This window comes from Macrobrachium nipponense, chromosome 43 (genome assembly GCF_015104395.2).
Source record: "Macrobrachium nipponense isolate FS-2020 chromosome 43, ASM1510439v2, whole genome shotgun sequence".
Lineage (NCBI taxonomy): Eukaryota > Metazoa > Arthropoda > Malacostraca > Decapoda > Palaemonidae > Macrobrachium > Macrobrachium nipponense.
Genome location: NC_061104.1, coordinates 1,039,396 through 1,055,600, shown reverse-complemented (window position 1 = coordinate 1,055,600; position 16,205 = coordinate 1,039,396). Strand labels below are relative to the sequence as shown.

Below are 16,205 nucleotides of genomic sequence, written 5' to 3'. Positions count from 1 at the left end.
AAAACAAATAACTTTTTTATTATTCAATTTAATTTATGTCTGATTGAATTAAAATTCTGGAAATAATTAGCTTTTTTAATTTAGTTTAATTTTTTACGCTAACTAAAATTAAAAGTATGTTACGTGCATAAAAACAGTATGATTAAAAACCTAATTTTATATAAAACACTGGATTATTATAATCTAACTTTATTTACGTCTTGCAAAATAGAATTATGCAAACAAACATATGAATTTTTGACACTTAATTATTAGAAAAAAATGTCAAAAAAGCATACATTATTTACACAATTATAAGAAAATAATGTCAAAAAGGGTAAAAAAGGCTTAATTCAGGCAAACCTCTTAGTTCTAAATAATAATAATGATGTTTTAAAATTAATCTTTTTTTGCTCTAAACGCTTCCAAATATGTCAAAAGCGTAAAATCAGCTTAATTAAGATTAACCTTTTAATTTGAAATAATCATTTTGACGATTTAAAATTACCCATTTTTTTAAACAGGCTCCAAATATGTCAAAAAGCGTAAAATAAGCTTAATAAAGATAAACCTCTTAGTTTGAAATAATAATTTTTACGATTTACAATTAACTTTTTTTTAAATCGGCTCCAGATATGCCAAAAACGTAAAAACAACTTAATTAAAATTAAAAGCTTTTAGTTTGAAATCATTATTTCGATGATTTAAAAATTAACCATTTTTCTAAACCAGCTCTAAATATGTCAAAAAGGGTAGAAACAGCTTAATTAAGATGAAGCTTTTAGTTTGAAATAATCATTTTAATGATTTAAAATTAACCATTTTTTAAAACTTTTTTTGACATATTTGGATAAGTCAAAAAAACCTAAACAAACAGCTTAATTGAGATAAACCTTTTCGTTTTGAATAATCATTTTGACTATTTAAAATTAACCATTTTTTATACAGGCTCCAAATATGTCAAAAAGAGTAAAACACTGCTTAATTAAGATTAACCTTTTAATTTGAAATAATCATGTTGTGATTTAAAAATTAACAATTTTTCAAGCAGGCTCCAAAGATGTCAAAAAGCGTAAAAACAGCTTAGTAAAGCTTTTAATTTAAAATAATTATTTTGATGATTTCAAATTAAACTTTTTTTTGCTCAAACGGCTCCAAATATGTCAAAAAGCGTAAAAACAGCTCAATTAAGATAAACATTTTAGTTTGAAATAATAATTTTGATGATTTAAAATCAAGCATTTTCTTTAACAGGCTCCAAATATGTCCAAAAGAGTAAAAAAAACATCTTAATTAAGATAAACCTCTTAGTTTGAAATAATCATGTTGTTAATTTAAAATTAACCTACAAAAAAAAACGAATCAAACACTGCATCACCAACTTCTCACAACCACCAACAGTAGAAGCTTCCAACAACGAGGACGCGACTCTGTTTGGTAAACCCCTGTCCTCTCTTATTTTCTCCTCACAGGGCAAATATAACCTTTAGCTTCGTCTCTTCAGAGCCGCCCCGAGATTACTCATTTGAGTTTCTACTTAATTATACTCGCATTCAGAGCATAAGGTCGCCTTTAAAACCTGCGCTATTTACGAAGGGAGGCTCCCGGCTTGTTTAAAATTCCCCGTTTGCTGAGTAAACATTTTTTCCTTTCTTTCTTCTTCTTCGTTCTTTCTCTCTCTGGGCTCTTTCTATTTTCTGGTAAGGAGCTTCGTTTCACGCACGCACGCCTGCACGAATACGGCAGCAATACGGGGCGGAGGGATACCCAGCCACCCACGCGCCCACGGGCACAAAAACAAATTACATATATATGTATGTATGTATACATATACATGTAAATAAGTATATATATATATATATATATATATATATATATATATATATATATATATATATATATATATATATATATATATAAGGAACTTCAGGAAGACATCTCAGGCATCTGCAACAAGTTAGTGGGCTTACTCCCAGAGTAAGTGAACAAAAAATTCACATATCAGTTCAGTATACAACCTCTTAATCTACGATCTAAATCTTCGACGTTTATTCCCCCCATTCGTCTCTCGTTAATTTCTATGAAGTCCTCCGTTCTCTAAGGCAGTTCGCCCACTCCATTAAAGTAATACCACTACTATTCCTCAGCCTTATCGCTCTGCCGTCCCCCTTTACATTCCCCCTTCGATATGAGAGAGAGATATAGGATTAGCTTTAGCCCTCCACGTCAGTCTTTGGCGATATGGGAAGAAATAGGATCTAGAATACCAGGAATTTTTTTTTTATCCAGTAATCTCTCTGCCCCTTTTTGTTTAGTGTTAATTCACTCACTGGGTTCTTTTCCTGGGGTTCTTAGGGTTAAATTTCGTACTGCTTTTTAATGTTAAATCTATTTTTTGTATGTATGTATGTATGGATGTATGTATGTATGTATGTATGTATGTATGTATGTGAATGACATTCGATCATTTGTTGGTGGTTACTTTAGGGACTACATATGTATCTTTGTTTCGTCTGAATATGTATCTTAAGTAAATGAATAAATAAAGAGATAAATATGACGAAAAATCCATTTTTATTTATTAGTTTTGTCGCTAAAATTCGAATTAGTGTTGACTCATAGGACAACTTTGGTAATTAGTCATTCGTAAGAGGTATAGTACGACGTTTGATATATATGAAAATAGTTACAGTCTTTAGAACGTAAGGGATTTCCTAATTAACCAACTTTAACACCTTTAAACGTATATTCAACGATCTGGATACCCTTATCCAGCCCTGGGCCAGTTTCTCTCACTGCTGGAACTTATATAACGTAAACAAAAGACTGTTCGTGACTTCTTCTATACTGGGAAATATTCTCTCGACCCTCTCAGAGGGTTAGTGTTTACTGTAGCTCCTGATTGGCTGTTGATAAGCCAATCAGGAGCTACAGTAGATTCACATCAACCGTGCATTTGATGTCTAGGCCCGTCCCTTACGACGCTCCTGATTGGCTGTTGATAAGCCAATCACGGAGCTGGAAACTCTCAGTCTCCTGATTGGCTGTTGATAAGCCAATCACGGGGCTGGAAACTCTCAGTCTCTCGAGAGGGTTCACATGGGCAGGATGTATGTTCCACCTCTCCTGAGGGATACTTTGAAAGCCGTATCTCTCAAGAGCGGTGGAACATACATCCTGCCTATGTGAACTCTCGAGAGAGACTGAGAGTTTTCAGCCCCGTGATTTGCTTATCAACAGCCAATCAGGAGGAGCGTCGTAAGGGACGGGCCTAGACATCAAATGCACGGTTGATGTGAATCTACTTTAGTCAACACCTTATTGCACATACATCACAAACAGGTTGGATACAAGTGAACGGCGTGTTGGTGGTCTTAACCAGTGCTTGTCATTATCTACTTACGGTCGTGAACTTGTTTTCAACATGGTTGTATGTTTGTGATAAGTTCCCAACATGTTGATGACATATTTCCTTGTAGTTCTAACGCCCAACTTAGTTGTAACGCCAGATAACCTACGATTAATCAGTAAATGGTATTTGTAGGCTACTATTGATATGGTAACATGAACGACATTTCACCATTTGCAAGTCTTACTGTGGTTGACTTGTCTATAACTTGTTGGTGATATGTATGCAATAAGTTACCAACATGTTGAAGACATGTCTGTCTGTATGTTATCCTGGTAGCTGTGTAGCCAAATAACTCACAATCAATTATTTGACTCCAAACGTGTCGAATATGATTATAAAAGTGATATTACGAAAAACAGACCAAAAAACGTAATAAATATTGTTGGTGATATGTATGCAATATGTTACCAACATGTTGAAGACATGTTACTGTGTATGTGATCCTGGTAGCTGCGACACCAAATAACTCACAATCAATCTTTTGGCTCCAAAAGTGGCCAATTTTATTTATATGATTATGAAAGTGATATTACATAAAATTAAGAGAAAGAAACCAAAAAACTTTTAAGATATATTCACAGGACAATGCCAATTAATGGACGGCAATCATTCAATGATATATTAGTAAGATAATATAAAGATTCCACAAAATTATCAGAAGCATCCCAAAATAACTTGAAAAAATGTCCAAAGGACATTTATGATATTAATTCTCGACGAAGAAAACGTTATAAAAATGGTGGTATGAACGCGAAGCGAAGTATCTTGGGTGAAAAAAGTCCATCAAAGTGAAATTGAATTTTGAATAATGCCTAAGATTTTTCATATCTAGCCGAGTTTACTGGCCATAAAATTTAGGAATTTAATTACTTTTTTTTTTTCACTTTTCTCTTGTGTAGGTAGAGAGGAGATTCCAATATGGCACCGTGTGAATTTTTGGGCGGATATTAATATTGTATTTTTATCAGTGTGTGGGATTTTCAGATGAGTGTTAGGCCTTATATTTTAATTTCGTTTTGTCAGAATTTGTCTAATTATTATTATTTTTTTTGGGGGGGGATGTTATCACAGTCCTCCAATCGACTGGGTGTATTTATAGTGTGTATTATTATTATTATTATTATTATTATTATTATTATTATTATTATTATTATTATTATTATTATTATTATTATTATTATTATTATTATTATTATTATTGTTGTTGTTGTTGTTGTTGTTGTACAAAACATGAAAATAAGGATTGATGGACACCTGTTACCAATAAGCGTAATGGACACCTACTACCAATTCGGCCCACCGAATTAGCCTTAAAGTATCGGCGCTTTGAACTTGAACGTGAAATTGGGAATAAAACTTTTTTTTCAAAAGAGCCAATTGGACAATGGGATACAATCCGAAACCCTTTTACTCCCCTTTCAGAGCCGGAATGCGCTTAGGAAATAGCTTAACTCGATCGGCTCTCTCTCTCAGTTTCAGATCTACCTATGTGTTCATAACGAGATGAGGACGGCGCGTTTTACTGGGAGACTTCATAACGCGTTTTAATGGGAGAGTTAATAAACATTTTTACTGGTAAAATGTTTATAGCTCGTTTTACTTGGAGAGTTCATAAACATTTTTACTGGGAGAGTTCATAGCGCGTTTTACTGGGAGAGTTCATAAACATTTTTACTGGTAAAATGTTTATAGCGCATTTTACTGGGAGAGTTCATGAACATTTTGACTGGTAAAATGTTTATAGCGCGTTTTACTGGGAGGAAGGGTTCTAAACATTTTTACTGTATGTTTTTATTAGCGTTTTTACTGAAGAGAAAGTTTCAATTAACTTTTTACTGGTACATGTTTATAGCGCGTTTTACTGGGAGAGTTCATGAACATTTTTACTGGTAAAATGTTTATAGCGTTTTACTGGGAGAGTTCATAAACATTTTTACTGGTAAAATGTTTATAGTGCGTTTTACTGGGAGAGTTCAGAAACATTTTTACTGGTAAAATGTTTATAGCTCATTTTACTGGGAGAATTCATAAACATTTTTACTGGTAAAATGTTCATAGCACGTTTTACTGGTAAAGCGTTTCACAGCGCGTTTTACGAGTAAAGTTCATAGCGCGTTTTATTGGGAGAGTTCAGAAACATTTTTAATAGTAAAATGTTTATAGCGCATTTTACTGGGAGAGTTCATAAACATTTTTACTGGTAAAATATTTATAGCGCGTTTTACTGGGAGAGTTCGGAAACATTTTTTCTGGTAAAATGTTTATAGCGCATTTTACTGGGAGAATGAAAATTTTTGCTGGTAAAATATTTATAGCGCGTTTTACTGGGAGAGTTCATAAACATTTTTACTGGTAAAATGTTTTAGCGCATTTTACTGGGAGAATGAACATTTTTGCTGGTAAAATGTTCATAGCACGTTTTACTGGTAAAGCGTTTCACAGCGCGTTTTACGTGTAAAGTTCATAGCGCGTTTTATTGGGAGAGTTTATAGCACAATTGCTGGCAAAGAGTTTATAAACATTTTTGCTGGTAAAATATTTATAGCGCGTTTTACTGATAAAGAGTTCATACTGTGTTTTACCGGTAGAGTTCATAGCACGTTTTACTGGGAGAGTTCCTAAACATTTTTACTGGTAAAATGTTTATAGCGCACTTTTCTGGTAAAGAGTTAATACGTGTTTACTGGGAGAGTTCCTAAACATTTTTACTGGTAAAATGTTTATAGCGCACTTTTCTGGTAAAGAGTTCATACTGTGTTTTACTGCTAAAGAGTTTCACAGGGAGTTTTACTGGTAAAATGTACTGTAACTTGACAATGTGGCTTAAAACCATTGGCTTGAATAGAGGCAATATTCTCACTATAAAAAAATTCATTCATTGAATGAATGAATACAGATTATCATCAATATCTACAAACTCCGCCTCCGGTAGCCAAGACAGTTTTCAGGATATCTTTAACACAATCTATCACATTCACAAAAATATCCTAAAACATTATCCTAATAAACTGATACGGATAAAGTACCGTCCGCCGTGAAACTGGGTTACAGCAGGTGGTTATGATGAAAAAGGGTACCCACGTCATAAAACTATGGGGCGGGGGTTGGGGAGGGGCGATTATACCATAACAGATGGTAGAGATTGCCCTATCGCCTACCATAGGGGCGGTACGTAAGGTCCCAGTGGTGTGACAGAGGTACCTGATTCTGCATATTGATGCAGAGGATGACCCAGAATTTTACGACGCCATTTCTGAATGTTTCGTTTATTAAACTTCGACTGGAGGTATACAAAAATGCACACTCCACAGCACTCAGTACACAGATACAGTTATACACAAGTATTCAGTACGCAGTAAACATGCCAAGACTGTACACAGGCCAAACCTAAAAGAGAAAATTATTATATGTCTTTCTATAGATGATATTCTATTATATTATGGAAAAAATGAACAATAACTTAGACAGAAAAGACTCACTGAATGAAATCCGTCAAATATTTTGACGGATAAATATAAAATATTTACATATTTTGTTTTCGTTTGAGCGGCGTGAATTTTAATTGTCGGAAAACGGGGAATAAAACATGTATTATTTAACGATGTCAGTGTGCTAGTTTCTCTCTCTCTCTCTCTCTCTCTCTCTCTCTCTCTCTCTCTCTCTCTCTCTCTCTCTCTGATATCTTTATATACATACATACATACATACATACAGTTATGTGCATGTGCTAGTTATTCTCTCTCTCTCTCTCTCTCTCTCTGTATCTTTTTATATAAACACATGCATAGCATATATATACTATGTTATACATGTATGTATATGTATATTTCTGTTGTTTTATTATATATATATTTTATATATATATTATATATAGAATATATATATAATATATATATATATATATATATTATATATATATATATATATGATACGGGATAGAGAGCAGAGAGAGAGAGAGAGAGAGGGGGGGGGGGGGACTTAAGAAACCAACCCACACAAAAAAAAAAACACACATACCCTCTAAGGACCTTCCCAAGGTCGTGGGAGAGGTTCCTCTCTCGCCCCGACCCAAAGATCATCTGTTTCCCGAAACCGCTGTCAGACGTCTTCCCTTTGAACCGAGATCCAGGTTACCATCAAGATTAAACTTTGGGCCAACTTGGGAATCGTCAAAGTCGAGTTTAGTCTCCTGAACCACCACTGAAGTTCGGACGCCGTGTTGGAAAGTAATTATTATTACTTTATTATTATTATTATTAGTTATTATTATTATTATTATTATTATTATTATTATTTTTTATTATTATTATTATTAATTAGTTATTATTATTAGTTATTATTATTGTTGGATTTATTATTATTATTATTATTATTATTATTATTATTATTATTATTATTATTATTATTATAAAGAAAAGAATAGTAATATTTTCAGCCCATATTAATGTGTGTATTTTGAAAAAATCGAAATTACTGGTATTTTAATATAGTGTTCCTTATTATATTATTATTATTATTATTATTATTATTATTATTATTATTATTATTATTATTATTACTATTATTATTATTTATTATTATTATTACTATTATTATTATTATTATTATTATTATTATTATTATTTAAGAGGAAATCAATTATATTTTCACCAAATTAATAGTATATTAAGATATATTCATTTCACTAACAAAATTAGCACTTGATATATGTTCAGAATCCTGACGTTATCAAAGTAATATTATTATTATTATTATTATTATTATTATTATTATTATTATTATTATTATTATTATTATTATTATTATTATTATTATTATTATTATTTGATAACGTCAGGATCCTGAACATATATCAAGTGCTAATTTTGTTAGTGAAATGAATATACCTTGATATACTATAATTTGGTGAAAATATAATTGATTTCGTTTAAAATAATAATAATAATAATAATAATAATAATAATAATAATAATGATAATAATGATAATATAATGCTGAAATTTAAAACATACAGATTTCGTTTCATAATTATAAGAAATTTTCTGTAACAATAATAATAATAACAATAATCACAATAATAATAATAATATTAATAATATGATAATAATAATAATAATAATAATAATAATAATGATAATAATAATAATAATAATAATAATAATAATAATAATAATAATAATAACATAATAATAATAATAATAATATGTTAAAATATAAAAATATACAGATTTTCTATTTATAAACATATGAATTTTCTTTAATAATAATAATAATAATAATAATAATATATTAATAATAAGTAATAATAATAATAATAATAATAATCCAGTTAGTTCCTCGTAAATCATCGCCCTATCTGGAACGTCTTCATATTCCCATTTCTAGCGATGGAGATAATTCGCAATTATCCGCTGTAATGACGCGTTTATTAATTTTAGCGAGCGTCCTTTCCATTGATTAACATAATAGAAGCCTCTCTCTCTCTCTCTCTCTCTCTCTCTCTCTCTCTCTCTCTCTCTCTCTCTCTCTTAATCATCCCCTTTTATTTTTATGTCGTTTTGAAGGGAGCGTCAGTATATCTGACTCCTAGTCCCTTTATTCAAGCAGTTCCTCTCCTATATAGTCTGAGATTCTCTCTCTCTCTCTCTCTCTCTCTCTCTCTCTCTCTCTCTCTCTCTCTCTCTCTCTCTTTCTCTTAGAAGTATGGGAATCAAAGCTCATATCTGTAAAATATTCTATCACCCTTCTCTTAGGTCTGCTAGTTCATACTCCTCTGCATAATATATATGAAGATGTAAATTATTTAGTATATATATATATATAATATATATATATTTTTTTTTTTTTTATATATATATATATATAGATATATATAAATATATAAATATATATATATATATATATAATATATATAATTGGAAGCAACTTATTCCTTATTCTCGCTCTCACGCCTCTGTCATAACAAATTATTCCTATTTCCAACAACTTCTGATTGGGCAGACATAATCACCCCCACCCTTTCTCTCTCTCTCTCTCTCTCTCTCTCTCTCTCTCTCTCTCTCTCTCTCTCTCTCCAGTGTCTCAATTGCTGTTTTCCCGGCTATGATAATGAGGATAATGAGTTCAAGGTATTTAGAACTAATTCCTCATGCTTTCCTTATCCACTTTCAGTCCTAATTCTGGCTCATTAGTGATTATTCCCGGTTCCCGGGAGCTTCGAGAAGTCTCCGATTATCTTGGGAATTATAAAGTAACTAGTTTTTTTAATTGGAGCCATCATGCATGTGTTTTATTCATTTATTTTTTTTTTACTTATTACTTTTTGGTATTTAAATGCATTAATTTGAATCGATTTTAGTAAGGCTTGTGTGCGTTTTTTTTATTTTACGTTTTTATTTCAGTTCTATATTTTAAATATTACTAGTCATTATTGGTAGTTTATTAAGAATATGAAAAGTTTTAAGATAAAAACTTTTTATTATATATATATATATATATATATATATATATATATATATATATATATATACTATATATATATATATATATATATATATATATATATATGTATGTATGAATGTGTGTATGTATGTATAATTATATACACATGCGTATATAGTATGGTAAATTTCTTAGACACGAAGATATAGTAATTCAGTTGCATTCCACATAGAAAAATAAACGCTCCAAGAAGAGGTCCAGTGGAGAACGAAACTGTTGGGCATTTTCTGAGACATACCTTTTTCATTTTCTTATGTGGAATTTAACTGAAATACATACATACATACATACATATATATATATATAATATATATATATATATATATATATATATATATATATATATATATATATATATATATATTGCTACGTTTATTGACCTCCTCGTCTACCCAGAATTTAGTTAAATATTTTGATTTGTAAAAAGGCAGCCATATTCCTCCAAATATCAGCTGATTTTTAGGCGGGAAACCAAAACACGCCAGCCAGAGATAGGGAGTTCCTGTTAGAAGGGGGAAAATAGACTTGTCAGCTTTAGGGACGTATCCCAAAGGGAAAGATGTAGGCAGACTGGTACTTCTTAGGCCTATATCTTAAGCTCTTTTTCCTGTGAACCCTCTGCTGGCTGTATGTTCTGTTTTCCAGGTTTTTCCCTGCTATTGGGGGGTTAAGCTGACCCCCAACACCCAGGAAAGACACCTGCCCTCTTTCTCAGTCGTCTCCAGTCGTGACCTCGGACGGATGTCCAGGCAGCCAGCCTCCCACACTTAGGCCTAACGGCGTTACTGGCGCGCCCAGATACGAGACAAAGCCGGATGCCACATTTCTACAAAGGTCCACTGATCATGGCATCCAGGTATGTCTTGTGAAACAGCATATTGCCAGTACCTTACCTCCTAGTGTCTATTTACTCCCCATTTTCAACCTTCAACCTCAAACGAATATCCCTTTGTGCTTCTCACTGCCTCATGGCCGCATGCTTCCCCTTGTGTGATCGTCCCAGACAAATGAAGTCATTGCATACCTCAGTTAAACACTAGAGGGCCTTTTCCCCAGTGTTAGAGAACTGAATAATCTTAACTTGTGCAAGAAGTCCCTTTTTTTTTATCTTGTCTAATCTGGGATCTTTTTCCAGATTCCCTGAGTCACGTGTCCAAGTCTGTCCGCCCGCAAGTGTTGCATTACCGCAAGATTTCAAAACCCAGCTATTATGTGAATCACATTTTTAGCCAGCTATCCATTTGTGAGAGATATATGTGTCCCAACGTGTGGATACGCTGCATTTACTTTTTCTCCAGGCCAGTAACGGCCTCTTGTAGATAAATAGATGTAAAGTAATTAGCTGAGTTTCTGGCGACCTTTTCCTCTAGAGTAACTTATCACTATAAATCCTTTTACGGTAAGTTCAAGTAATTTATTGTTTTTTCCCTCAACTATTCCTGTTTACATATTGGAGTCCTTTCAAGGCCGGGCTTCATACGTAACAATGGCGACCTTGCCAGGATTCGAACCTAGCTTGCTCAAAAAGCTTGTAAATCGCGTTATCCCTTGTAAAACGTAAAATGTAAGTGTTTTTACAAAGCGCAAATCAAAGCACACTTGCAGCGGAAGACACACACTGACTCACGGTAAGGTATACCTTTCATATGATATGATTATTTATAACCAATGTTAGCTTAAGGTACGTTTAAGTATTTTTATTTACGAAGTGTTTAAGTAAGTGTTAAGTGAGAAATATTATTATATTGTAATGGCCAGAGCACCGAGTGAATTCTGTTATTTTGTAAATTGCATTGTCCTCGCCTGACGAGACACAAGCACGTGTTAGATAGATGCCAGAAAGTACCAGATCAAACTAGGAAGTGCTTTGCCAGGGTTTATTGCTGTGTTAGAAAGCCTAGCTAGTTAGGAGTGTTCTACTAATAGTTACGGCGAAAGAAGTGTACAATTCTTTTGTCTGTGATATGTTAGGGGAATTCGTTTTAACTTAGTTTTCATTCCAAGTGTTGGTAACCGCTTAGCCTCAGCTTAAGCTGAGCGTATGCGCTCTCTCAGGCCTGCAGCCAACCTTTGTTTCACACAACGCAGCCATATTTTGTATCCCTTTAAGAATTATCTCGATTATTTAAGCAAAGTAACCTAAGTCTTGATGTTTTAACGTAAATAATATCAATCTTCATACTAGCATCGATCGTTCTGCCAGAGAAATTAACGTAATTCATCTTGAATAAGAAATTAGAATTTTTTGTTGTAAATCGTTTTCGCTTTTACAGAAATCAGCTGTCCTCTGTTCGCTCACCGCGTTTCACGTCGTATCGCTCACTCACTCGCTGAGCGAAAGTTCCATTTCACTTCGTACTGAACGTAACCTTTTCCATTTACAAATGTTTGCTAACATTTCATCTTAAAATCCTTACCGTCATTTTCACTTGTCACAAGGACCTAGTATCCTTATGTAAAGTTAACGTAAATCTTAAAAGTAGAGTAAATTACAAGAATTGTTAACGTAAAACGTGTCTTTGTGAAATTCATTTTGAAACGTAAATTATTTCCTATAAGCGCAAGCCGCTACCATTAACGTAAACATCGTTCACCGCGAGAGCGTTATCATTTTTGTAAAACGTATTCCAAAGCAATTCTTTCATTAAACGTTAACGTAAGTAGATAATTTACCGCAAGTGCGTCATATTAAAACTAAAAGTATTAGTTCAATTAAATACAAGGGAGTTCATTCATATATCATTTTCACCCTCTCAGAGAGAGAGAGAGAGAGAGAGAACCTATTATTCACAAAGCCAAGAGTACTACATCTATTACCATTACGCATGCAGAATTAACATTATTTTAGTCTCTTGTGTATCATTTACACTGAGCGTGATACGTACGCGCCTGTGTCCATTGCAGTTTGCAAGCATTTGTTTCATTTATCGAGTACTTCAGCAAAGGACTGAGCATTTTCAAATTACCACTACCTGTCATTGCCCGAGTGGTCTTTTCATTTTCTTTATCCCAAAAGACTTGCGTATACCGCAAGCACAACCCGCACAGTGTGCCACGCAAATTCATTACTTCTAGACAAGGAAGCTTACCAGTCTAGGACTGGCCACCACCAGTGCACGTCAGGTCTTACCATTTTACAGTGCCACTAATTCGTGACACTGTCCATCGACTGGCTGCTGCAGTACTCCCACCTTTTACTTTCTCTCCTCCACCATTACACTCTGCCACGAGCAGTGCCATTTCTCTTCAGTATATTTGAGTATACAACATTTAGTGTCGTCCGACGTGACACACCAGCATGCTACCAGTGCCCAAGGAACGCCTCCATAAGTGCCATTGCACCTGTACAGGCCGTACAGGTAGCCCTTTACCTGCGTGTCCATCCTTACGGAACGCCCAATTAATTAGTGTGTCCATGTACAAGGGTCAGTGATCCTTCGGAACACTCAACAAGGGAACACCTCCCAAAAGTGCCGCAATACCAGCCCTAAGTGCTGTCAAACCTGCGTGTCCGTTCTTAAGGAACGCCCAATCCATTATTGTATCTGCTATCCCGGATCACCCAATCAAGGGAACGCCTCCCGAAGTGCTGCAATACCAGCACTACTAGTGCTGTCCAAAAGGAACGCCTCCATAAGTGCCGTGCACCTGTACAGGACGTACAGGTAGCCATTTTACCCGCGTGTCCGTCTTACGGAATGCCCATTCATTAGAGTATCCACCATTTCGGATCACTCAACCAAGGAACCCCTCCATAAGTGCCGTGCACCTGTATTGGACCTACAGGCTGCCCATTCCAGCGTCTCCCAAGTGAGGAACGCCCTTAAGTGTGACGTATGCCGCACACTCTATTTGATTTTCCGCCTCATCAGAAGGTGCCATTCCAGAAGTGCCACCAACTTGACACTTCCCAAGTGCCACAGAGCACCCAGTCTTTTCAGACTTTTTCACTACCACGTCGCAGAACCCATTTCCAAGTGAGTGCCACATTACACAGTAGGCACTCCCATTCCATTCAGTACCCTTCCTGGCCATTATTTTCATTTTCATCTGAGCCTCTACTGCAGCCTAAGGGAAATGTCTTCCCCTGCTTCCCACGACTTCTTTGCCATAGAGCTAGAGAAGCTCCGAGCCCTCATAACTCTGGGCAAGGAGGCCGGTTACACTGGACCAGCACTTGACCAGTGGATGAAGGCGCAGCAGGATGCCGCGAGCCTGTAAGAAAGGGAAGAAAGAGAAAACAAGAGAAAAGCCAAAGAAGCAGAGAAGAAGGAAAGAGAAGAAGAGAGAAAGCATGAGCTAGCTCTCAGAGATGACGAAATCTCTCGGCAAGCTTCCAAGCTCCAGACCATGAGCTGGACTCCCGGTAAGAGGTGGTTGCGGAGGTTCTGCACCACTTGCTGTGTGCGTGGGCATGCTGTGGATTCCGACCGGTGCCCAAGTCGATCCCTACCTTGGGATGAGAGTTTCCAGGGTGAACTTCTCCAAGGCTACCATGTAGCCCTCCCTGATGAACAGTCTCCTATGGCCTATCAGTGGGTACAAGTCATGGCCGACACCGAAGCCCAGGTCTCCCTCATTGCAAGAAAGGCATTGCCTAGGGGTGCCAAAATCCAGACGGACGAAGAAATTCAGTTTGAATGGATTGACGGTAACCTCTATTCTGTTCCTTCGGTCCTTCTGAATGTGGAAATGCCCTTTCTGGACCAGGAGACCAGGGAAACCACATTGTGCCGCCTGGGCGTAGTTGAACAATTTCATGATGTTTATCAGGTGATATTGGGCCGAGATCTACTAAAGCCGTATCTCCCCTGGACGCAGCTCCCACTACCTGATGCACCGGACACCTGCAGCATGCCAGATAACCAACCCTCAATTCTAGATTCAGAGGCTAGTGCCTCCGATGTCCCCGACATCCTTTCTATTGGTGAGCCTGGCCCTGACCCAGTGTCAGAGCCCGAAGTTTCTTCTGCATCATCTAAGCCTCTTACCATTTTACCGCATACCTCCTCCCTTTTGGAAAAGGTAAGCCCACCAGTTAACCCCGGACTTGTTTCCGAGGGTGATTCAACAGAGGAGTCCTTAACCTCCCTACCTCAAATCACTACCAGAGAGGACTCTTCACCTGTGCCAGAGCACACTGCCAGCCTTGGTGACTCCACAGATTCGCAACCTGTGGGGACATCTCTGCCTTACCATCCAGTGCCACGGAAGAGGTTCTGGAACAAGTTCTGCCGAGACTGTGGCCGCCAGGGTCACATGTCTGCAAATTATGGAGGGTGCGCTAATCACAATATTCCCGCCATCGCAATGGCCGTTACCAATCCTTCCTTACTAGGACACCCGGCTAAGGGCCCTATAACCGTCGCACCCCTCCAAAGTCATTATCAGCCAAGCCACGTCAGAGCCTACGACGACTCTGGCGCTCAAATCTCCCTGATACGAGAAGACCGAATCCCCCGAGGGGCTAACGTCGATAGACGTCAATTAATCACCATTGAAGGTATCAACCATATCAAGCTGATCCTTCCGACCGTCCAATTGAGGGTCACCAGACCTCACTTCTCCAAAGTTTGTACCCTTGCAGTTGCAAGCTACATTCCAGGAGGTTACGACCTCCTCCTAGGGCAAGACATGAAGTCTCCCTCTCATTTCAAAAAGCCTAGGGGTCCTAACCCCAAAACAAATCACTCCAAAGCAAGGAGTCATCGAAATTCTACATCCTCCAGGAAGTACGTCCACCAACAGTCCCCCCCCCCCGTTACCAAGGAGGGAGATTGACCATTCACAGTTCCGTTGCAAAACCTGCAACGTAGGGCACTCCACGAATTGGCCTAGGTGCCCTAGCAGACTACCAGCAGCGGACACTGTCCATTTTCCACAAGGCTTAGCCTTCCACAAGAGACAGGAGCCTCTGTCTCCCATTACCAAGGGCCCGCTGAGAGGTATTGCACCTCCGGTACCCGTCCCAGGTCCAGTCGACCTCAACTCTCTGCCAGTGCCACTTTGGCAGCACTGAGCAGTGCAAGCTCCGTCCAGCCTGGACGTGAGCCACACAGAACTTGACCTCTGCGCCTGGCCCTGAGCTAGCGCCGGCGCCTAACCTGATCAAGGATTCTCCTACCGGAGATCCTCCAACAGGCATGGAGCTTACCGCAGCCCATGGCCAAACTCTAGTCCATGATTCTTCTTTGGCCTCAACTCTGTCGCCCTAGGATGAACCTCTGGCAGACCTTACCTTCATACCTCCTCTGGAAAACCAGGAACTGCCCGACCAGGAGTCAGCCTGGAGTTTTCCCCTTACGATGGTTGT

The 16,205-nt window shown here is 36.7% G+C and overlaps 1 protein-coding gene across 1 annotated transcript in view; it reads left to right on the top strand.

The window, feature by feature from the left end:
* The window catches only part of LOC135213756 (uncharacterized), a 44,850-nt gene extending 28,743 nt beyond the window's left edge, over positions 1 to 16,107 (top strand). The window contains exons 3-7 of the mRNA XM_064247882.1: positions 9,563 to 9,641; positions 10,608 to 10,748; positions 14,714 to 14,917; positions 15,057 to 15,171; positions 16,034 to 16,107. Coding sequence (XP_064103952.1) covers positions 9,563 to 9,641; positions 10,608 to 10,748; positions 14,714 to 14,917; positions 15,057 to 15,171; positions 16,034 to 16,107 — 613 coding nt within the window. The remainder of the gene's footprint in view (positions 1 to 9,562; positions 9,642 to 10,607; positions 10,749 to 14,713; positions 14,918 to 15,056; positions 15,172 to 16,033) is intronic.
* The last annotated feature ends 98 nt before the right edge of the window (positions 16,108 to 16,205 follow it).